Here is a 25,594-nt window from a genome sequence, read left to right on the forward strand (position 1 = left end):
TCATACTTTGGGCAACGGCGTTTCGGATGACCGGACTTTCTTGGGAGATATCTGTGAAGAGAGCAAGAGAATTATTTTCTTGTTTCCCCCTCTTCAGAGATATCTCCTGTGGCATATTGCTGTTCTCTGTAACAGAGCTTTGTCTGCTCGGATTTTCCTGTCAGCAGGACCTGCAAGCAGTTCCTGAGAGACTAACAGTGTATTTAGTCTCAAGCTTTGTCATTTATTTAAAAGGAACCTTGACTTGTAGTGTTACGCTTTATGAGCTTTCAGTTACAAAAATGGAAAATTTGTTTAAAATTCAAATGTTTCTTGGGAGATTACAGTACAAGGGCAACAGAAGTGGTGTACGCAGCAGTAAGTTGTACTGCAGCTCCTAAATTTCAAAGCACTGGCCCTCTTAAGTATGCTTGGACCACTTTAAAAGAGAATAATTGCCACATTATAAACAATGACCCTGTGAAGGCCCATTAGACCCAAAAACAACACACAGAGGAAAGGTGCACAGAAATATCAACGAGCAAATCATCAAGTGGTCAAGTGTGGCTATAACTGTTATAACAGTTGGTCAAATGTGTCAAAGTGATATGTTAAGGAGCGCCAATGAACAACAACACATCAGAGGAGACACTCGGAGAGAAGAGGAGACACACAAACACAATCACAGGGGAGGTAATGCGAATGAAAAGACACATCAGTTTGAAATCACAGAGGCATCATGTAATGGAAAACATTTATAAAATCACACAGACGCTACATTAAACAATTCTGGACTGACACGGGCTGGAAAGACAAATATGGGTGGTGTGTATGTCTAACTCCTCTCACACACGCAGTCCATATCAAACAACCTGAAAATCCCACCGGACTCGTGTTTTATGAAAGCAGCACATACGTCTGCTGTGAACGTGCAAATCAGATTCGTAGGCATCTGGTTGCTTGGTCGCAAGCACTTAGAAAAATATCAAAATAGTGTTTTGTTTAGGGCTGCTACGATTAGTCGACTAGTCACGATTACGTCGACTATCAAAATCGTCGACGACTGATTTAATAGTCGACGCGTCGTTTGAAGCTTTTTAAGATCACAAAAGACACAGGAATAAGTAGTAGGATTTAAGAGTGTAATAACGGACTGAAACAGAAGATGGCAGCACTGCATGTACAAGGATGCCAGCTGCCGTTAAACCCCGAAGAAGAAGAAGCTCTGTCCCAGAATTCATAGCGCAGCCCTGCTCAGTTTCCAACAATGGTGGCAGCTAGTTAGTTTTAATGTTATTCTTTCTGGGTCACAAAATAAACGTTTAACATATTTTCAGGCGAGAATGTAGCTGTGTAAACCTCAAATATTTAGTTTATCAAGACACCACATATTTTCAAAAGCGCTCCGACGTTTTCGGAGACGTCTGTTACCCACTAGCTCGATAGCTAACCGGGGGCTAGGCTAACTAGAGCCGTGAGAACACCGGACTTCCATCAAATCGTTTTCAAACCCACCAGTCTTTCGCTACTCAGGTTAAACATGATATATAAGTCACTTAGATAACTTAAAAATGTTATTGTTTGGCTTTTTTCAGTATTTTATTTGTTCCTGAGTAAATCGGTTTGGCTGAGATTAAAGTTATAGTTTTTACACAGCTGAATAAACGTCAAGCAGACAGCTGATTATCAGAAGTGTGAGATGCTCGAGAATATACTCCGGTGTCCTGTTATATTTTAGATAGCAAGGAGTTTATTAAACTTCACCGAAACAATCTGCAAATTTCATTAAAATTTAATAAACTATCATCTTGTCTTTATTTTTAGTTAGCACATACCTTAAACACTTAAAGCTGTAAGCTAATGATAGTTATATAAGAGCAGATGCTGCTGGTGCAATAAGCTGTATGCTGCACGTCCAATGGATGATGATCTGATTAGTCGACTAATGGCAAAAATAATCGGTGACTAGTCGACTATCAAAATAATCGTTTGTGGCAGCCCTAGTTTTGTTATTTATTTGTTTGAGTCTTTTGTGATTTTTGCCCTTTTTAATTGGCCAGTAATGTCAGTTGACTTATGACCAGGGATCATAAATGGTGTGATGACACAAACATGTGTGCTATCTAGTTAGTGGATAGGTTAGTAGGTGGCCAGCGTAGCCACTGTTTATCCACAACATGTCTCCTGGGTGGGTGCCACTACTTTTTTAACCCACTGAAATATAAGAGGCTAAACTGTAATGCAACACAGTCTACTACAATTAGTTCTATAGCTTTACTGGCAAGAGGGAGTCAATCAGTGTTCACAAAAATGTTTAATGTAGGCTTAAAGCATCATAATAAGCAACAATATGATTACCATTTCCGATTTGATAGAGACATTTAAACAGTGTGAAGTGGCCAGATGGTATGGAGAATTCTCTATTTTCCCTTTGAGGAAAGTGTGCAACAGGTGGAGAGGGAAGCAGTAAGAGACAAAAACACTGAGGTGACAGACATTTACAGAGGGTGAGAAAGCACAGACAGCAATAAAAAGGAGAGGCGAGAAGAAAAAAGTTCATAATTAAGTTCACATAGACACGGCGTGTGTGGGTAAAAGTGGAGGAGAAACAGAGGGATGAAGAGAAAGATGTGAGAAAGGTAAGCAACAGGCTGGAAGTGATAAAGATTTGTCTCTATTGCTAGAGTCTGTGTGGTTGTAATGTACCTTCATTGGTGCCAGCTGTATGGGGGTAATGTAGGAGGGGTCCACCATGGGCTTGGGCCGATTGGCAGTGTCTGCCAGGAGGCTCTGCCATTGCTGTGGCAGGCCGGTGAACTTCTGCTCCCGTGGGTCGAAGCCCGTGTGGACCCGGTGCTCGAAGTTAGACGGAGCTGAGATCTCCAGCCGTTTCTTCTTCTTCCCAAACATGCTGGAAAACCCTGGCAAACCTGGCAACCCCAAAAGAAAAAAAGCATAGCTGTATTAACATTCTGGCTGCAGCACTGGTTACGCTTATGTTTGACGCCCGTGAGTTAAAGACTGTATCTTTAAGATGTCGTTATGAAGTCAACATAGCAGTATATTCTTCCTTTATCTTGCCTAAAGTTTAATCTTCTTTTTTACATAGTACTAGGATGTTTTATACCACCGCTCTGCAGCATGATGAAGCTCTTGTCTTATAACGCTGCAGGTTATAGACGAGGAAAGAACGAGCAAAATTATCCAAACACAAAATAAAAGAAAAAAAGCCAAGTGTCCACTTTGATTATGTAATGTAAACATCAGGGGGAAAAACGATGGCAGTGGGGATTTTTTTAAACATATGTTGGACAGCGGTCCTATGCGGCTATATAGTCAGGCGCGTATGCTGCATGAAAGCTCCCGTCTGTGCTTTTTGGAGCTGTTTGGAAAACCCACTGTGATTCTCGTGGTTTGGGTGTATGCATAATGTCCAGTCATAGGAACAAAATGTCATAATGCTGTTGTTGTGGCTGTGAATGGAGTCTATTGTGTCACTCCTCTCTGAGAGGCATTGTCCTCTGAGGGAGCCACCCCCGCCACCATCTCCTTACTTTTTTTTCTCTTTGCCTCCGTTATGGCTTTTGCAGAGACAACAAAACAAAAGATCCTCACTTATGCAAACACGCTGAAAACAATTCAACAAAACCGCTTGAGGAGTTTAATGTTTAGATTGTCCCAAGAAAAAATGTTTTGCCCCTATCAGAAGAAAACATCGTTTACACTCATCACCACACACTAACCACTGACCATACACACACGCCTTTATACACCACACACACACATAGTACATGCATTACAATTGTTACTAGCAAGTAACAACCATAATCTTTAAACCTGACCCAGTTACCATTATTTTAACATTTCAAACCTGCACAAATATGGAATAACGCTTAGATTTTCCAGTGAGCGGCGTATCCGCTTAGAAAGCGAGGTAATACGTTTGTGTATTTCAGTTTGTCCCAGTTTTCTAAAACTCTATTATAAATAAAAATTCAATTAACATGTTATTAGCTCAAACGTAGTTGCTTACCAGAAATGTGCCAGAAGTCATTAATTTTTAAGGCTGCCACTGTGTGTGTGTGTTCATGTGTGTTTAATGTGATAATACTTATTAATACTTAAAAGAGGAGAAATATCAGAAATGCTCCCTTATCTCTCAGCCCCCTGTAGAGGTGTGTCAGTGACAGTTTTTGATTGGCTGGAAGTGGCAGGCTGCCAGAATGGCACCGTTACACTGTCAGGAGCAAGAGACTAAGTAAACAAACTTGTGCTGTACCCTCCGTGTCATACTCTGGCAGCATATTGTCAGCAGTGCTGAAGAGTGAGGTTGACGCCAAAATCACAATAGAGCACAGTTGCATTTGCGGGTATATTTACGTGTCATTTCCTGTATATGTAGCCGAGCAGCTAAAGTAGCCTGCAAACTGTCTGAGCAGTGAATGACTGCGGGTCATTCGCCTAGCTGTGTTGCACACAAATTGTATACTTATGTTTGTAATTTAGATAAGAGGCAGCAAAACAGCCAGTCAGAATGCGAGGAGCTTATGTAACGGCAGATAAACAATGTGCGATTTGTTCCTTACACTTTTGCTTTGCTTTTCAGTTTTCGGAGGCGCTAAAGAAAGACACGTCGCTATATCATAAACAAAGAGCAAACATTTAAAGCACTTTTTAAAAAAAATTTTTAGTTTAGGTAGTAAATAATGTCTTAGTGCAAGAATGATAGTAGACACATATTTTACATATATTAGAATATGAACAAAAATCACCATTAAAGGTTTTTTTAAGAAAGATTGGTTGAGGAAATATGTTTTATAGTTTCTGTCCTTCTGTATCTGACCCTCATAGATACAGAAACTCTCCCTCCACCAACACTTTGATCTCACTGTGCAGCATTGTGCTCTATAAAATTTTATAAAATTAAAGCACGTTTTTGAATAAAATATTACAAACATGCCGGCTGCTACCTCAAACGTTCTAAGTAAATCTGCAGAGCGGTATATCAAATGACTAACTCTTCTGACCTGGTAGTGCCACTTCAACAGATGCAATGACAGAAGTCACCAAAGAGTCTTTCTCTAAATGCAACTTTAAACAGGCAAGGCAAAGTAATCATGGAAATCTTTCTCAATCATTTCCTTTCTTCCCAGCAGGACGGACAGACAGATCAAATTAGCGGCCTCAAACAGGAAAGATGGAAAGATAGATTGATAAAAATGGGGTAGGAGAGTTGATAAGGGTAGAACACGAGAGCAGAGGAGGAGCATGGGAAGGAGTTTAGGAAGGGATCTCAACAAATGCTACCAGAAGAAAGAAGAAGAAGAAAAAAAAAGACAAACATGGAAAGAGGACGGAAGCCTAAAGTCTTTTGTGCTAGCAATGCGCTGCACTGCATGCATCACAATCACAGCACAACAGATTATTATGCAGCACACGGCTGCCTTTAGAAAAGTCTATACTGGATCAAAGGGTGCTAAGTCATAGATAGAAGCTTCATCCCACAGGCATGTTTACACAACTCTGCCTTCTACAGTGCAGTCACTGTAAGCTCGCTTCAACGATGCTTTCATTTGTGAGCAAAAGTACTTTTAATGAAAAGAATATACCCGTGTAATCAAAACATAACTTGTCATATTCCTCATGATCTGATCAGGACTGAACATTTAACCACAACTGTGACTCGAGTGTGAGAGCAACACAAGTACATGTGCATACCACAATTAACAAATGACTCCTTGCAGTAAACAACTGCATATTAAGAAAGCGTCTATCGCAGAGGTACATCTGGAAAGATTGCTCGTTGTCTTTCAGCTTGATTCACAAAACAATTTAAATGCAGGTATCCCCTGATAAAGAACTAACGATCCTCAATCTTTATCTTTTCCATTTTGTGCTGAGCTACAAATCTCTTACGTAAGGAGGATGTGTCAGCAACCCTTTCCAATTTTGGCCGATGTCCACTTAAACCTCCACAAATCAAGCCAAGGTTCTAACCTTGTTGCTATTTTTGGGGCGTGCACACTAAGTGGCTACATTAAGAAGTGATGCAGTACTGACATGCAGACGTTATGTCCACTGGAAATGACATTCACAAAATACATTTAATGAAGACAACGCCAAGGATGAAGCTGAAACGCGGCTCGTGTCAGAGGAAGCGTCCTCCACAGAGTTAGTCTTCTGCCATCACTGCAGGACAGCGCACGATGACTAAACAGAGGATGATCGCAGACTTGCACTGAATCATCAGCTGACAAATGCAGTAAGCGAAGCTCTTGTTACCTTAGAGCAACATGCAAACAAAAACAAAAACACATCCTATAACGCCACATCCAACTAAGAACCACAGCGGAAGTACTAATCAGACTGGTCAGTGTGTGTGGGTGTGCTCGTCCAGTTATTTGGGCGCCCCAGCCACTCTCCATGCAACTCCAGGTGTCCAACTCTCTCTTACCAGACTTTCACATTGCTGTGAGAGACTGCATTTATGCAGATCTCTTTAGCATTTTAGTCAGGTCGAAGTCTGGACTTTGACCGGACCAATGCGACACCTTGATCGTGTTATTTTTCAGTGATTCCACTGAAGATTTGCTGCTGTGTTTGTCTTTATTGTCCTCTTGCATCATCCAATTTAAGCCGAGCTTTAGCTGTTAGACAGATCGCCTCACCTTTGACTCTAGAATACTTTGGTATACAAATTCATGATTGACTCAAAGGGCCCAGGTTCTGTTGCTGCAAAGCCCAAATCATCACCTCTCCACCACCATGCTCGGCAGTTAGTATGAGGTGATTGAGCAACTAAGCAAACCTAAGCTGTGCTGCCATGTTTTTTTTAAAGGAAAAAAAAGGCTTTCTCCTGGTAACCCTCCCAAACAAAGGCTTCTTGTCTATTTTTTCTAACTTTAATGCCATTAACTTCAACATTTAACATGCTAACTGACGCCCACAGAGTCTGAGATTGAGCTCTTGGGATCTTTGCAGTTTCTCAGAGCATTGCACGATCTGACATTGGGGTGACATTGCTTGCTACAGACAAGCAAACTGATCATGATGATCATTTAGTAAATCATTTGATTAGCATCACGTGGCTGTTACATAAACTTCCTTTTTTCCACAAAACTCTAATCCTGTGAAAAGTTTATTTTTCAAACGATTGTATGCAGCTCTTAGTCCTTGTTTGACAAGAAAATAGTGGTTAATGAGAACCAAACTAATTTATAGACACTGAACCAAACAGCACGCTAATTAGCTAGCGCTTTTAGCGGCTAGCAAGCTAGCTAGTTTGTTTTATCTGTCTGAGGGTAACTGAAACTGATTTTTGTTTTTAAATAGGTGTGTAGTGGTAAATCCAGCAGTGTTATCAATATGAATAAAATCTATTACAGTAAATGGCTAAACAAGAGGGATATTTTAATGAAGCTTTCATTTCACAAAATGTTTTCTGCTTTCCTTCTTGCACTGGGTAAGCAACCCATAGTGAAGGTGGAAACCCATGACCTAGATGCTTCTCGGGAATAAGATTATTAAAGGCTAGTAAGACTTAAGTCGTCTAGGCCAAGCTCAGCAGTAAGGAGACACAACAACACATGCAGACAGACACACATAAACACAGCACCGAACGTGTGTTAGACAGCAGATGGAGACACATGTTCATGTACTCGCCCAGCCCAAACGTACTCCTGCAGAGCTTTTAGCAGCTTCTTTCTCACAACAGTCACAAAACAAGTTCAGACTGAGATGTACTTGAAGCGTAGAGCCCACTGGGAATCGCTGCCACGCAGAAGCCAGAGGAACTACTTACTGCACAACTTCTCCAGGCTGCCGTACAAAGCACCTCTTGAGCTGTAATTTATGGGCGGATTGTAAAGCACTTTGAGAAGTTCCACACTAATGCCTGCAAGGTTAGCCCGCCAAAGAGTAACAATGTCACTCTGATGAAAAACTGCACCTGGTAATATATGGCAGAGATTAGAGATTTGCAGCACCGTCATTCCAGCTGTGCTGAACTGCAGCGAGCTGTGACTGCGTGTGCGGTGAGCGGCCTCGATCGGATTTCTCACCGCACTGCACAGGAGGGTAAAGCAGTTTACTCGAACAGCTAATGAAGCTATAATAAAGCATCCTGCCTCTTTATATCCACTGTAACTCAGCGCAAGAGTATGGCTGAAAACAACTGGTAATAAGCAGAGTACTGTTTGTAATGCAAACACTGATTTCTTTTAGAAGCTACACAACTACTAAAAGCTAAGCACACAAACACTACTGCACTAAAGAGATAGTTTAGGATGCTGATGCAAACTGTTTACCTTTACATCTGAGTGTGTTGTATTCATTTGTTCATAAATAAAAGAAGCGTGAATATCTAAAAAAAGCACACTGGTGCCTGCATACCGTTTAATCTGTCAAAGCAATGTCATTTGATGTTACGAGGAGCATTACGTAACATTTAACATCCTCTACACACAAAAAAGGGAGATGCTCAGCCATCCAAATGCTCATGCAAATGCATTCAAATGTATTAACAATTAGCCTTCAACGTCATTTAATGGGATTCACAGTAACCACACACACACACACACACGCGCTATATACACCAACACACTTAAATGGGCTACTGGTCCCAGGGCAGAGATCCTGACTCCCAGGCTGATTTGTCTCCAAACCATCTGTCACCATCTGAGCCTCCACAGGCATTTCCCCTTCTGTACAACAACACCTCAACAGACACACACACCGCAGTGAACCGGAGAGTCTGCACGTGTGTGTGTGTGTGTGTGTCAGTATTCGTGTTGTCTGCGTCTTGTATACACGCCGTATCTATTTTTGGTTCCTAAGCGCACGCTTTAATGTTCTGTGGCAGCAGAGTGTATTCATCGTGTTTTCCAAAGAGCACATTAATTTTCTGTCCTTTAGATTGTAATTTAGAAGCATAATTTGGTATCGAGACGCAGAGCATTCGCTCATGCACTAAATATGCAAATACATTTCATGCATAATTTAAAACGCAACATGAAAAAGGACACAAATGCCTTCTGATAAACAAGCTGAGGGAGGGGCTCTCTACTTTGTTCCTACAGAGAATAGGAGGAACTCCTAATTTAATTAAAAGGTCAACAGGTTCAGAGTGAAAGCCTAAGCCCGGTTTGCCAAGAAATTACCAGTGTTTCTGTTTAGATTTACTTGAAGTGGTGGCAAATAAGCAAAGTGAGAAGCAAATGTGTCCGTGCATCCTCACAGGTAGTCTTTGTTCCCCCTCTTCCTCTTTTGTCCTGCCCTGCTCTGTTGTCTGCTGCTCACTTCTCTCTCATTTGCATTCACTTGTTCTCTCTTCGCCCTGTTCCTTCAGATGATTTAATTGGCTCCCAAAACTGTTTACACCGACATGCATTTCACCTTCCGTTCCCGAAAGATGTGTTTCGTTGAGTGGTAAACAACTCGGTCTGATGGAGAGGCTTTTTAAAAAAAATGTTATCATTTGCAAACTGTTCACAACAGTTTGTAACATTCCTCTCTCAAATGAGGTTTAAAGATTTTGGGGAGCAATGGGAAGCTCCCGCTCTGATTATAAATATACCTTTTGTCAAATTACACACAGACTGCGTGAATCAGAGGTCTTACCTGGCAACAAACCGACGGTCTCTTTCAGCCAATCAAAGCTCTCTGGGTAGGCCATAATGAGGCAGACAATTAAGTGCTCCTCAGATGTTTCGCTTTGATGTCGAATTACACTCCTGACAAATCCATTATGCGCCTCAATTTTCTTTGCACAAAAACCACTAAACAGCGAGTCCACCTCTCCAGTTGTAAGCTGATGATTCCCCCCCGGTGGAGCGATGCTTCTGAGAAGTCATCGAATTGACAAATCAGGTCACATTCGGGACCCTCTGCGTTCCCTGGCGAACTGTTACTAGTAATGCTACCCTGCCTGTATGCTCTGATAACTCCCAATGTGAGATGCACAGGACGCGAAAAGTGCCTACGCCAGCAGACCGGGCCGAGGCACGGCCAGACAGCTTAAGCCTGGATCCATCCCATTTTACGTTTATTGTTTGTCTAACTGGGTTTGACCGGCCGCGTCCCAAACTGAGCTGCCTCTGACCTTCACTGTCCTCCTCCTACTTACGTGTCCATCAACAGAAGCACAAAAACAACAGAGTGTAAGTGTCCTCTGCGTTCCCACAATCCACAGGATGGTGTTTGTGTGCTGGTCGCTTTGGCCAACACACACACACATAAAAACTGTCTCCCACCGATGCCAGCGTGTGCGGATATCAACGTTTGTGTCAAGAGCTGCATCACCAGGCCGCCTATCACTGCTTCTTTCACACGACAAGTCACAGGGAGGAAGACAGAGAGTGTGACGGAGGAGATAAGATGGAAGAAAGAGAGAGAAAAAAACAGCTGGTCCAGTCAGAGACTGTGACAGTGTGGCCGTTTGCCGACGCGAAGGGGACATTGAGCGGTGGCAGCCGCGGACAGGCCTTGTGCTGAGGGCAAACAGTCTCACAGAGGCAGTGCCAGGCTGTCAGGATAACACTGTACAGCATTTTTCCCTTACAGAGAGAGAGAAAGAGGGGATGGGAAATGACACCTATGCAAGGCAGCAGGCCAAATACAAATAAAATATTGAATGCACTGTTGTTTTCAAATAATGCCAATGTGAAAAAAGGTAGCCTGAGCAAAAGCCAAGGGCTGAAAGAAATCTGCAAGTTTAGTATATCTAATGTATACTCGTGGAGTGCAAGGCTGATGATACGGTACATTTCAGGCTTGAGCAGAGATTGCTGCTGGTTGTGCTGCACATGGATGTGGAGTATATCTGAATGCATTACTGAAAAACTGAATTGGAGGCACAAAGAAAGCAATGAACTTCCATCTGAAAGAACATTCATTTTTAGCAGGTACTCGTTGGTATGTGTTTTAATAGTTGGGAAATGAGACACAAAAAATGTGTTTCTGCAGACAAATTTAACTGTAAGCATTTTGTGTCATGTTACATCAAGAATTCAAGGTCCGCTTCTTCCTGAAGACCTGAAACAAATATTACAGGATACATTTCTTCCTTCAAAGGAGTGAACTCTGACCGTTTGGGGTTCTTTTTGGTTAATCACTTGGGAACAAAGGAAACAAATTATGTATGACATTTATCTGTGTTGTCATGATAAATGAGGACTGTTTTTACTTTACCAGTTACTGCTGCAACCCAACCCATGTTAAAAGAGCTCAAAGTTTGAAGGCAAGCCATGTCATGTTCCAGTTTGCGTTGCACATTTCACAGTTCACCTCTGCCTGGCAATAAATTTGCCAGTGTTTGCAGACAAGTTGGGGTCGTCCGGGTTGCTAGCTTGCAACCTGCTAGCAACCAAAAGCACAAAGCACGAGGAGGTATTTTTGGTGCAGCGCCACAAACATCTCTATATCCAATTTCACACACGTGAGTGCCAGAAACCTCCATCAACCACTCACCAACTTTTTGTGGAATCCACCAGATGGTTGCAAGATGGCCCTTAATGGTCTCCAATCATGTAAATGGGGCTTAGCTATAAATACTTGTCATTAAATAAATTTGGCTTATTTTGCAAAATATCAGCTTTTCATCTGATTGACTGATTGTGAATCATTAAATCCGGATGTAATGATGTATGTCATTTTTCTAACTGATTTATCAGTCTTATAGATGTCAGTATGTCAGGCCGTTCATCTTGCAGTTTTCTGTGGCATTCTCAAAGTGAAGTACTGTCCCACTCCCCTTGACAACCACAGACCAATAAAATCAAATGCTAAATGTCAAGTACTGTTAGGGCAACAGTTTGAAATTATTTGCAGTCACTGGCTCTTAACATTCGAAGAACAAAACACTCAAACCTTAAATGGTCAATTTTAAGCAATGGTTGAATTTTTGGAGTTCATGCAATAAAAAACGATATCAGTTTTTTTCCTTTGTTCAAAAGGGAAAATTTGTCGTTATACAAAAAATAATTATATAAATTATGAATAATTGTGTTTATCATGTGGTTTGTCACTATTAAAACACTGGTTAGATTAAGGAAAGACTGTAAATTTAATTCCATATCTACATCTTATATACGCAGTCACATATGGAGATGGCAACATAAGCATTCTGGAGGTGGGAAGCTTCAGACTATATAAGTAAAATAGACGGTTAAAATGATAGCATTTCACGGCTAAGTACCACACTCTTTAAGAGCATCAATACCCTCCACCTGTCTAATGAGCGGGTACATCGTAGCTGTCACAATACAGATGCAGCGTGATGCTTGACGCAATCACAATCACTGCAAATGACAGAAACATTTGCGAAAGGGAGCTATCCAGGTCAGCTGCTTTCTTCAGGTCTCTCACCGATCTCTCACTATCGAGGGAAAGGATCAGCTAAAGTTGTTATCTCACCGTGTGGTAACATAATAGATGGATACAGCAAAGAAGGGTGACTCTGGGAGGTACCGAGAGATCAGGAGAGTTATCTAAATGAGATCTTTGCAGTCCTGAGGACAGAAGACTGCATATCACTGCCTGAGAAAGCGCATGTGCAGATGTGTAACCATGTCTATATGTATATATGTGTATAGCTGTGTTTTCTCCCTTTAAAAGCACATTAAAGTAGAAGGCTGACCCAAAACTAAATCTCTTATAAAAGTCATTGAAAAGAAGAGACATGATGTGAATCGAAGATGAAATCTCACAAAAAATGAGAACCTTCTAATATTACTGCTTTATGAAGAACCAATCAATACAAATGTTCTTGTATAAACCAGCTGAACATGACTACCCAGAGCTTTTGCATGCTTCTGCTGCAAGCTCAGTAGATTATTAAATCCTCTTCCCCAGCCCCAACCTCCAACTCCTCCTTAGGCATTTCCAGGGAAGATCGGATACAGTATCCCTCCAGTGTGCACCAGAGCTGCTTTCAGTTAGCCCAGAATACCATCAGACAATGTGAAGGAGCCATACTTCCACCTTCAAATATCAATGCTCCTAACTTTTAAACTAAACCCAGGCACCACAACAACTCATCCTTTTGATAATACATATATTTAGTTTATGACCACAGGTTGATTATTAAGTCATAAAACTCATTCGGATGTTAGCACTTCTCAATATGCACAATATAACTCTATCTGTTGATCTAACAATTCATCTTACTCCTGACCAAGTATATAATTAAATTTTTTATCCCTCCGCTGATATCGGTCATCATACAAACAATTAATCTTATTTTACTGCGCAGCAGCGTTGCGCTAAACATGATTTTATTGCAGCCCGCTGCTGATTTGTGATGGGCATCAGACATAGTGGTGTCTTCGAAAAGTGGGAAGCATGATTACGCATCACATCTGCTGCTGCTGCTTCAGCTGTTGACTGTTTTAATAAACAAGACAAATCTTCAGGCCAAACATGACTGTATTACGAGAGCTGGATTATGTCACCGCTACTCAGCCTTTCATGCCAATTTTATCCCATCCCAGGGTTCAACTGAGGTATTACAACCTTTAACCAAACATATATTCAAAGCAAAATAATAAATTACTTTAATACTGTATTAAAAAATATTTTTAATTATTTTTTACAATAACTAAAGAGGTCTGTAAAGCTGTTGAGTTTTGATCTTTACATTATTATTTTTTTCCTCACCAAGAATCCAGTTCTTATTATTTATTATAGCACATTAGGGCTGCCACGATTAGTCGACTAGTCACGATTACATCGACTATCAAAATCGTCGACGACTGATTTAATAGTCGATGCGTCGTTTGAAGCTTTGTAAGATCACAAAAGACGCAGGAATAAGTAGTAGGATTTAAGAGTGTAATAACAGACTGAAACAGAAGATGGCAGCACTGCATGTACAAGGATGCCAGCTGCTGTTAAACCCCGAAGAAGAAGAAGTAGCTGTGTCCCAGAATTCATAGCGCAGCCCAGCTCAGTTTCCAACAATGGCAGCAGCTAGTTAGTTTTAATATTACTCTTATTATTCTTTCTGGGTCACAAAATAAACGTTTAACATATTTTCAGGCGAGAATGTAACTGTATAAACCTCAAATATCTGCTCAGTTTATCAAGACACCACATATTTTCAAAAGCGCTCCGACGTTTTCGGAGACGTTTGTTACCCACTAGCTCAGGGGTGTCCAAACTCCGGCCCGCGGGCCAACTGCGGCCCGCGATCCATTTTTAATTGGCCCGCAAGTAATTTTATAAATAGAATCGAATATGGCCCGCACGTCAACTTTTACTTGAGTGTATTGCACTTCTTCGTTTTAACACCAGGGGGAGCTACTGTCGATCGAGGCAGTTGCTCCACCAAAAAGGACAATCACAGAAGAAATTTAGCCCAAGTTAGTTACTAAACATGGCAGAACCAAAGAAGCGAAAGGTAGAAAGTGAATGCAGAAAATTTCAGACATGGTGGGAGAGTGAATATTTCTTCAAAGAATTCAAGGGGAAGTGTGTCTGTTTGATCTGCACTGAAATTATGGCAGTTATGAAAGAGTATAATGTACGACGTCATTATGAAACCAAACATCAGGCCTATGCATCCTACACTGGTGCTGAGCGAGAGCAGAAATTAAAGCAAAGGGTATCTCTCCTGCGGGGTCAGCAACAGTAATTTTTTCGTGCTCAAAAGGTCCAGGAAAAGGCTACAATAGCCAGCTATGAGGTCGCCCAACTCATCGCAAGACATGGCAAGCCTTTTTCAGATGGAGACCTCATAAAACACGGCCTCGTTAAAGTCACCAAAATAATGCGCCCGTCAACAACGTCAGCATGTCCAGAAATCCAGTTGCTGAAGACTTGTCAGCCAACATTAAACTGCAACTGTCTGATAAAGCTGTGCTTTTGATCTTTACTCCATCGCATGCGATGAGAGCACTGATGCCACAGACACCGCACAGCTGCTATTTTTTTGCGGGGAGTGGACGAGCACTTTAGGTGAGTAAAAAATATATTCCACAGTACCCGTGTGTTAATGTGCAGGTACACATGCTTCAAATATCAATAATGCGCATCAATTCTGTCACTACCCTGCTTTTGCACACCACTTTCTTATATGCGCTTTTCTTTTTAACACACAGAGTACACACCGCTGTGCACTGCCCACGTACACGCAAAGTCAGCTGATCTCATCTGATGCAGATTTGCTCGTTGATCAAGTGACATTTGTCTGGATTTTTGGCACGAGTGGCGATCAGCACCGCGGCTGGATGTCCCGATTTACATACCCAGCGCAGCTGATACTCACCAGAATAATTTACTAAAATTATATGCACTCCTGTTATTAAGTTCAGTTCAATCTGTTAATGTTGATAACGGTTTCAAACGAACGTTAATAGGTGTGTTGCTAAGCCTAATAACTTAAATAACAAACTTGAAATGTGCCCGTCCCATTTTCCCCTTTATTGTTTTTTCTCTGTGCTGTAAATCTTCTGTCTAAGAAGAAATCTGAGGCTGCTGTTCTGAGAATGAGCTACCAAAGCTTTTTCTGAATAAATCAATAAAGATCCATTTATGGAAAGCTGTGATGAAGGCAGTTTTGTCTTTAATTATATTCAACAATATAATATATTCGACCACTTGTAAGTGATTTTTCTAAGTTTAATACACTAAAGTTAAGGTTATATACCTAATTCCTAGTAAGTGGCCCAGCCCCTCCTATATTTTTATGTATGTGGCCCTCAGTGAAAAAAGTTTGGACACCCCTGCACTAGCTCGATAGCTAGCCGGGGACAAGGCTAAACCCACCGCCATCTTTCGCTACTCAGGTTAAACATGATATATAAGTCACTTAGATAACTTAAAAATGTTATTGTTTGGCTTTTTTTTAGTGTTTTATTTGTTCCTGAGTAAATCGGTTTGGCTGAGATTAAAGTTATAGTTTTTACACAGCTGATTAAACATCAAGAAGACAACTGATTATCAGAAGTGTGAGATGCTCGAGAATATACTCCGGTGTCCTGTTATATTTTAGATAGCAAGGAGTTTATTAAACTCCACCAAAACAATCTGCAAATTTCATTAAAATTTAATAAACTATCATCTTGTCTTTATTTTTAGTTAGCACATACCTTAAACAATTAAAGCTGTAAGCTAATGATAGTTATATAAGAGCAGATGCTGCTGGTGCAATAAGCTGTACTTTTATGTCCAATGGATGATGATCTGATTAGTCGACTAATGGCAAAATTAATCGGTGACTAGTCGACTATCAAAATAATCATTTGTGGCAGCCTTATAGCACATGAAGCCAAACTAAAATCATCCGACCATCATTTCAGTGAATCCTGTGCATTCATTTTTCAATGTTTCAAAAAACATTTTACATTGACTGATTTTACATTTTGACAGCCTCTACTTTAGGTAAAGACAACACAGGTACAGTCAACTATCGGACAAAGATGCATCGTTTCCTTGCATCCAACTCCTTTGTCTGAGTCCAGGCTTCAAAAATATGCAGCTCTCTAACACATCTATTCAGAATGAATTTGCAGGGATTGAGATGTGGAGCAATAACACACTGACACGAGAAAAAAACAAGCTCCACTGTGAAAAAAAACCCCACACTCATAATATTGGATTCCTTAGCCAATAAGCAAAGGTAGATAAAGTGCTGCTTCTTATCTGAACCTGTACACTGATAAAGAATGAAGGAATAACCATTATTCAGCCCTGCCATCGACACTATCAAGCACGTGAAAGGAAGGCTATGCCATATGGTATTAGTTTCAGTGCCCCAGGGCTAACATCTGTATGCAGACAGCATCCACATCTAGACTGAAGAGACAAATGTTTCTTTTTTCCCGAGACTGAAGCAGCCTTTTTGTAGGCCTGCCATTTCACTGAGAAGCAGTCAGACATAAAGAGAATGACTGGCAACACTGCAGGGCACTCTGTGACTCTCTGGTTATTTGTTTATGTTAGCATCTGGTTGTCTGTGTCATGTCGTGTGTGTGCATGTGTGCAGATTTCAGAGATGGTCAGCTATGGTTGCGTCCAAGAAGCCACAGATATAGTGGATAAATAAAGAGCAGTTATGACAGATGTAATTACAGAGGGTGTGATTACAATGAATGCCTTCTGGTGAAGCAATGTAGTTGTGCAATTCTTTGAATAAGCACTGCACATCCCCCCTGGTGTCAAGATCTGTTAACAGAACAGAGCGTTTCTATTACCAGCCTGCATTGTATGGAGTATTTACTCACAGTGCAAATGTATCCAGCGCCCTCTGTTAGGCGTCACTACTATTTGCTCCAGTGAACACTGATTTTAAGTATTGAAATACTGACTGGAGCTATGAGCCCCACCCCAACTAGCCCTACTCTGTAAATCAAGAGTCAAATCAGAATTATCAGCATCCAAAAGCTCAAGAAAAATCACAGACCTACTGAAGCACTCAAGTGGAATAATCTGAAATCTCAATCTCTTGGTCATTCCTTTGCAACTGTGGAGATCAAACACTTTGCTTAGCTAAGAGTGCACAACCTAACCAGAACCTAACATAACTAGAATATAACTTTTCAAGTGAACACATAGTGAATATAATGGTTAAATAATAGTTGTTTTGTGTTGTTGCTTAAATGGAAAAAGGCTGATTTTCTGATTTTGTCCTATATGCAGAAAAAAAGCCGGTTTAATCTACTTTTTTCCTAAAGGAAGGGCTTTGAGGCTTCCTGTTTTATAAAGATTATTTAGAACACAAAAGGATCATTAATTTTCACTAATATTACATTTATGTAATCTTCAGACATGACTTGAATCAGAAATAATGGTTACTATAAAAATAACTCTCTAGATTATTGTGAAATAAGTCCACAGTCATCTATGATTGATGTCGCTTGGAACCCAGAGCTCCCCACCATTAAAACCTGTGTACTTCCTGTTGGTGGTTTTCTGAGTTAAAAGCACTTTGTTCTTTGATAGCCTCCTTGTTTCCACCCCATTATCTGCTGAAGCACGTTAAACGCCAAACTTAATCGTTTATTATTGAAAGCTCGGCAAGAAGCCTTCCCTCCTGGTGTTATGGGAAAATGGTTAAGGCTGAGATGTTAAGCATTTAGCCAGCTACTGAACTGCATGGAAGCTACATTTCATGGGCTGTGGTTTAAATGGGTGACCCATCATCTATATATGTGAGTCTGAGGATATGAAAATAGGCATATTTGTGTGTGTAACGGTTGTCATGGTGCTTAAAAAGCAGGCAACAAATGAACTGGAAAAAAACAAAAGATTGTGATATTATTAGAAGCATTGTTCACGTTCAGGGTACATCATACATACAACATCAACGTTGTGCTGCTATGTCTGTCACGTATACGGCACATGCACGGTGACAGCAGCCATTCAGACTTTTTTGTTTTTGACACAGTGGGCATGAATTTTTTAAGAATAATTGGTTTTAGGCACAAGTAGATAAAAGGCTTCTCATTTCTATCCGGCTGCTGTTGATTCTGACAAATGTCGTTAGCAAAATTCATCAACTGTAGCAAATTAAGCTAACACGATCTTGAAAGATTGCTCAAAAAAGCTTTTTCCTGTCAACTTTTTAATATTTCAAGCTCGTTTGACTTAAAAGGGAAACAGTGTAACAAGTTCTTAAGTATGCATGCAATGGCCACATACAGACATCGCACTGTAGAGCTATTAGTCTTTGTAGTTTAAGTGCAAAGAGGAGTGTTTACAGCAGTGGTTCCCAAACTTTTTTTGCTAGGCCCCCCTTTGTTTTACAAGAAAAATGTTCTGTTAGAACGGTGTCATTATTTTACATGTAGTTGTTTTTTTTCCTGTGTAATAATATTCAACATTGCTATCAATACATTTTTTTTTAAAAATGCCTCTCTGTGCAAAATGGGTTTAAAAACATAAACAGCTGTGGGATACTGTTTGTCCGTGATTTGAAGAGAAAGAAAAGCAGCTTTTATAAAATAGCATTTATAAACATACTAGTTTTCTTTAGAGAGTAAAAATTATTTCTATTTGCACAAATAACAGAATTATTTTAGAAAAAAACAAAAATTACCAGGGTCAATATTATTACCCCAGCGAAACACTCACTTTTTTCTTGAGCCATGACACAAACCGCTGCTGTGCAATCATGTGCTTTAACTATGTAATGCTCAAAGCTCACAACTCAAGTTAAATCTGAGGGCTATTTTCCATTTTAAAAACACTGTAAAAACGTCAGGGTTCGAGCTGTCACTTTACAAAGCATCATGTCAAAAACAAAAGAAATCCATTTAGACTTCAGACAAAGAATTATTGATCATTACAGGAGGAGATGGATAAAGTTATCACGGCAATGTCAACAACTGTCCTCATCTATACCTGGCCAAGCTTTCCAAAATATCACTTTTGGGCTCAGAGAATATTGTAGCAGAATAAACTGACAGACCACCAAAAGCAGTTAGAGGCAATGAATTTTCCCAATGGGCCACGTGAGAAACTGGGACTAATATGGAGTGCAGCACCAAAAGAGGCCTGTGGCATGAACATCAGCACAGAAACTGTGCACCGGGAGCTTCTTTGCATGGGTTTCCATAGCTGATATCAAATAGGCAGCCTGTTATGTTTGTGCATATTGTGCAGATTAAAGATAATATCTGTGCAGTAATTTTTGTTATGTTTACTGGTAAAATGACCACGCAGAAAGCTGGAGTGAAATGCCTTTGTTCTGTCACTACAGACGTTACAGAGGGCGACAGAAGGGTGCCTCCAAAAGGTCATCAGATTTACTGTCACTTTTGAACTCTGCAGCCTCACAGTTAGTATGTTATGATCAGACACTTTCGCTCACGGAAGGGTTTTAGGAAATTATAAGAAATACAGCCATAAGTCAGCATTTTGCTAATCAAGAATGGTTAAGCAGGAGAAAGAAGCCTTATACATACCTATATATCCATTGTTGATGAGCAGCAAAACATGACTCTGAGAGCACAGCAGTCCCTCATGTCAGCCAACAGTGCTAAGGAAAACTATCCGCTTTGATGGATGATGCAACCTGAGGTTTTCACCTTAACAGTGGAGGACAATGCAGTGTGTCCTGCTGCTTAAAACCCATGACAAGTGTCACTCTTTATCCCCGGCAAGCCATGCACATCATGTGTAGAGGCAGAGCAGAGTGTGACCTCATTTTAAAGGTCATGTAACCCTTCATTTGTTGCCAGAATATAAGCACCCAAGTGAGTCAGTTAACATCTGAAAGTTGATTTTGCAACAACAGACTCAATATCCTTGCATCTCTAAGTCAGTACCCTGAGCTGTGCCTCTGATGTACTCATTTCTAATCCTGTCCATTCTAGTCACTACCATCTTCAAATTTGTCACCTCCAGCTCCACCTCCTGTCTTTTTGTCAGCGCTACTATCTACAAACCATACATCACAGCAGATCTCACTACCGTCTTGTAACACTTGAACATGTGAAGAGCAGGGAGAGCAAATATAACTCATATTGGTCATTGAAGATGAAGCTGCCAAGCAGGAGGAAAAGAGGAAGACCAAAGATAAGGCCCATGGATGTAGTGACGGACGACATGCTGAGGGTTGGTGTGACAGAAAAGGATGCAAGAGACGGTGTGAGATGGCGGAAGACGATTCGCTGTGGCGACGTCTAAATGGAGCAGCCGACAGAAGAAGTCTGCAATGTCCACGGCCTCCACATCCACGTACAGCCTCTAGCTGATTGGTTTGTAGTGTACATGAGATGCAGGCCATTTGACACACACACACACAAAAAAAATACATAAAAGTAGGGCTGCACAATTAATCGTTAGAAAATCGCGATCTCAATTCATACTTATGTGCGATCTCATTTCCAAATTTTTTTTAAAAAAAGAAAAAAAAAGACGATGACGATTGTACCGCATTTTGATCTGGGACGTAATCTGCATGAAAACAAGGCGGCGCCTTATACCACGTGATACAGAAGCTGGCTGCTAAAATCGGCAGGAAAAAAACAACGGAGAGCACGTCAGGGATGACGAGAAAGTGACAGGAGAAAATCCGTCCCGGTCAACCACCCAAACATCAATAACGGGAACCTTATACAGCGCTTCCCTATACCCGTCGAACTCCCGCAGGCACAAAGAAATTACGGAGGCTATTACTTATCACCTGACCAAAGATATGGCTCCCATCAACACTGTGCAAAACGAGGGATTTAGGAAAATGATCAACACCCTAGACAAACGCTACACAGTGCCGTCCCGCAACTATTTTTCTATTGTTGCACTACCTGCTCTATACACGCAGTGTCGAGCAACGGTGGAGACGCAATTTCAAGCAGTACAACATTTTGCAGCAACGACAAAATGTGAGATATTTGTTGTTTTTATGTTTATTTATGGTTTTTATGTTCAGTCTCAACTGTTACGAAGTTGATGTGCAGTTAATAAGCGCAATAAATATTTATACTGGAAAAGAAAATCGTGAGAGAATCGTGATCTCAATTCTAAGCAAAAAAATCGTGATTCTCATTTTATGCAAAATTGTGCAGCCCTACATAAAAGCTCCGGTCTTTGCAGCCTTATGTTGAAACATTAAAAATGTGGAGGAAGCCATGCATGAACACATTTGTGTCTGCTCTACGTCACAGCAGATCTGCTACTATAGCAACATAAACTAATCTGTCAGTGTTGCTTTTCAGTCTCAAATGTTATAAATTAAATGGTTTCGTGGTCTCTAAATTAAAACTAATGTTGGTTAATTGTGTTGCTTGTCAATTGTACTGGAAAAAATATAAAACACACACAGACACACACACAATGTGGGCCATTATCTCAAAAACACAGCCCGCTATGACTCACAGCTTCACCATTGGCACACACGTGGGGGAGGAAAGATAAGTCTAACCTACAAAGAAGAGTGGCCATACTTATAAAACATTGATCAGGCCACCACTTCAGACTGGACAGATCATTTCTTCTCTCTCCACTTCTACAACCAGTCGCTGCGTGTAACTATCTTCTCTTCCACACCACTTGTCTTTAGCTGCAGATGGTAAATGGAACGGGTGAACCTGTTGACCTACATTAGCACTGTCTATATTACCACAGCAATTCTAGCCTGTTTAGAGCATAGTCATATATATATATATATATATATATATATATATATATATATATATATATATATATATATATATATATATATATATATAAATATATATATATATATGTTTTAAATCAAAGGAGAAATATGCCAATGGCAGTAGGGCTAAACAGAAAAAGAAACACTGGGATAAGCTTAGTTCCTTAAAGAGCGCTTTAAAATTTTATTTTCTCTGGTTTAACTGACTATTTTTCCCATATTTATGAAAGAAATGTAACTTTTACTGTGCTTGGAAGCAGCCAAAATGTGCTTGTTTCACATCCCCCGAGTGCGTGGTCTTAAAGTTCTGCAATTCCTTCTCAGTTGTTTCAAACGGAGTCCGTGCACGATGTGTGGGAAAGAAAACAAGGAAGATATTCTGCATCTCCTAAATTCCTCTGGAGAGTGATATTTCTATAAAAAGATGAAAAGAAAAAACAATCCTACATGGAGTCAGCGGCTTCACCTCTGAGAGTGAAGGTATCACACGTTTCTACTTTTTCCTAGCAGGACACGTGTTTTGTAAAACTGTGCAGAAACAATTTGCATTTTTGGTGGTATCTATTAAGCTGCTTGAAACATTTGAAGACACCTGACTCTACAAACAAAGTTTGTAGGCTTGTGCCTCTTTGTAGCACTAGCCAAATGCTAAAGTTCCCCCGCCCACAGCTTCACTGACATTTGCACCCTTGACAGTGAGAAGGAAGGAAACAAAGGATGTCCGTAGAGTGTGAAGGTGGACTGTCAGGTGACATTACTCTCTGATATGTTCGTGGTGTCAGGTGAAGGCAATGCCAGGCTGTAGCACGTGAGAAATGAACTTATTATTTTACATTAAACTGCCTGTCAGACTGAATTTCTTATTAAATAACAGAACAGTTATGGATTCCTTCCCATTTTAAATCCTGAGCACGAGCCAAGAAAAACACTAACACTGAGAAACACCTGCAACTCAATTTCTTTGTCTCCTGAATTTTCTGCTAATGCACTTTCACCTCCACATGCACTGGTACAGGATGCCCTCACAACAAAGAGGCCAGAGTTCAAACCCTGAAAGGACCTGCATGCGAATGGTGACAGGGCCATGCTGCCAGTTTGTGTAGAGGAGCAGACAAAGTAAATCATGTTCCAGAAAACCAAACAAATGCTGACCGACATGACAGAGACAATCATTTCAGTTTGATCTATTATGTCCCGTGATGAATAATTGAACACTAAACCCACTCTGAAAGACTAAACGAATGCAGCGCGGGGCAAATCCTTGACCGCTACGTGGTTATAAAAATAATAAAAATCGATACGGAGATATTCAGTGAACTCGGGTTCAGTAGTTCAACAGCTAAAACAAACGTTTGAGGATTAACTAAATCTGTTCTGGAGCTAGAGTCTCGAGAGCAAACAGAGTAACTCTTTGTTCTCTGGAGGGTAAAACTGTAATAAAAACAACAACAAAGTTGACCATTTTGACTACATCTGACTTTTGCCTGGTGTCCTGAATACAGCAGTTCTTGACTACATGTAATGCTAAATATAGCTTGCCTTTCCGCTCCACCAAACAGCCTCTGAGCTAATGTGGGCCCCCAGGCAGTGGTGGGTCGGGGTGTGACACGAGTCCAGCGGAGATGTTCTCATCAGCGGATCTCAGCAGCGCAGTGTTTGAGGCTCAGCCACAGACTCATACCAGTCCACATGACTTCACACGCTGATGCTTACTGATAACGGGCCGGGATTAGTGCCGCTGTGTGTCGATATGTGAGAGCGCACAGAAATATGTGCCTGGGTCTGTTCTCAGGCCTAAGACCCATGGAAAAGGTACAGATATGCACGCCCCATATAACCAGTGTTATATCCAGTAGTGTCGCCGTGCAGCTTCACAGCTGAGTACCGACGGTTCCCTTAGGTGGCCGAGGTCCACCTAAGAGACACCGAGATGAATCAAATGGGTCACAAGACACTAACCAAAAGCAGGAATGAGATGTTTGAAATGACTTTGCATCTCGCTTTGTTATAGTTTGCAAGTTTTAAAGGATCAGAAGCAAAAAATAAAAGGCTAAATGCAGATTACATTTAGTACAAGGCTTTGTCTTAACACGCAAGAAATTCAAAATGATGCTATAAAGCTCTTATTTGGAGTTGATGGCATCCCTTAGCTGCTCTAAACCTCTCCTAATGGTACTCGGGGTGAAAGGCAAAACCTTCTTCTATGGTTCCTTGGTTGCTCTTGATCTGTTTTCCACAGCTTTAATCATTGTATCCTAGGAGGCAGAAGTCAGAGCAGATAATACTGTCGCAGCCTGTGACAATCAGATGTGCAAGTCAAGTGAGACTGGGTGTGGTCTAAATCTCAGAGCTCACATAGCTAAACCAAGTTTATCTTCCCTTCATCTCTGTTTTGGTTTCCTTCCTTCTTTTTCTACAAATGTCTCACTCATTTCCATCTTAATAATTCGTTTAAATGTTTAAGGTATCATTTAAATAAACGGTTCTGCTCTGCAGCCTCTCTTCACATCAGACTAACAACATGCACAGAGATGTTTTGCATAAGCAGGATAGTAGATGACAAAAAAAATACAAATTTCTTGTTACGTAGTTCAACATAAGGACTATAAAAGTCCACATGCATGCTTCAGACACACATATTGACACACATCTTCTCCAATAATGGTCAAATAAATTGCAGGAATATATTTTACCCGTTGAACTGTGGCGTACAAACACTGGGCTCCAAAGCGCAGTTGTAAAGTTACACCACCAAAAACTGCATGCATGCTATTGTCCCTGGAATTTGCATGCATTCAGTTAGTGATTCAGAAAATATGTAAATGCTGCTGATAAGCCTAAATCAACATAACCTTTTTTTTCCTCAGCATGCTTCTGTTGATCATGCAGCATTAACCTCTTGTTGTTTTTATTTACAGCAAACAGTGTGGCATTTTATTGCTACGCTGAGGTTTCCATGTTCTTTATACATCTGTGCAACCTTTTCCTCTGATAATATCTTAAACTGAAGTGCTCATTCGATCCATTTTTGTGCGGAAAAAGATGTGTCAAATGCCCCTTTCTATCCGAGCGTGCATACAGCGTGATGGGTTAACAAAGAAATTTGAAAACCACCTTTGTGATATCTGTCTGAGTGGGGTTTGGGGTTTTGTCAAGCCAGCAAATGCAAAGAAAACCTGGCTATTTGTGGGATCATGCCACAGCAGCAATGTCCATTTTTATATTCAGTCCACTAAAATGTTCACTGGACAGAGATTATTTTGAAACAGTGTTTAAAGGATGTGGAGGGTAGTGAATTTATTATTTCTTTTCATAGCTGCCAAAATGTAAGAAATAAGGTGGCACTTCAATTAACAAAGCATCGCTTTTTCCAGTAGTTTGTGATGCTACAGGCTGGATGCCACAGAGGCATTTAAAGGGCAGCCAGAGACAGTGTTTTAAACAAGTTCAAGGCCAGCACTTACAGACTAAACCTGCCCACAGCCTGTGATAAACATCAACGAGTGACTTTTGTCA

The 25,594-nt window shown here is 40.7% G+C and overlaps 1 protein-coding gene and 1 long non-coding RNA gene across 5 annotated transcripts in view; both read right to left on the minus strand.

The window, feature by feature from the left end:
- LOC146501351 (uncharacterized) overlaps positions 1 to 25,594 on the minus strand; it is a 191,311-nt gene that overhangs the window by 153,306 nt on the left and 12,411 nt on the right. The window lies entirely within an intron of this gene.
- The window catches only part of pak5 (p21 protein (Cdc42/Rac)-activated kinase 5), an 85,506-nt gene that overhangs the window by 47,386 nt on the left and 12,526 nt on the right, over positions 1 to 25,594 (minus strand). For 2 of the 4 annotated variants that reach the window (XM_085133674.1, XM_085133673.1), the window contains exons 1-3: positions 9,598 to 11,419; positions 2,686 to 2,909; positions 7 to 51 (exon numbers count right to left, since the gene is read on the minus strand). In XM_085133674.1, coding sequence (XP_084989800.1) covers positions 7 to 51; positions 2,686 to 2,909; positions 9,598 to 9,652 — 324 coding nt within the window. In that variant the 5' untranslated portion in view covers positions 9,653 to 11,419. Of the gene's footprint in view, positions 1 to 6; positions 52 to 2,685; positions 2,910 to 9,597; positions 11,420 to 25,594 lie in introns of those variants that run through there. The other 2 variants (XM_085133676.1, XM_085133675.1) reach the window with 2 other exon arrangements.

This window comes from Neolamprologus multifasciatus, chromosome 15 (assembly GCF_963576455.1).
Source record: "Neolamprologus multifasciatus chromosome 15, fNeoMul1.2, whole genome shotgun sequence".
Classification (NCBI taxonomy): domain Eukaryota; kingdom Metazoa; phylum Chordata; class Actinopteri; order Cichliformes; family Cichlidae; genus Neolamprologus; species Neolamprologus multifasciatus.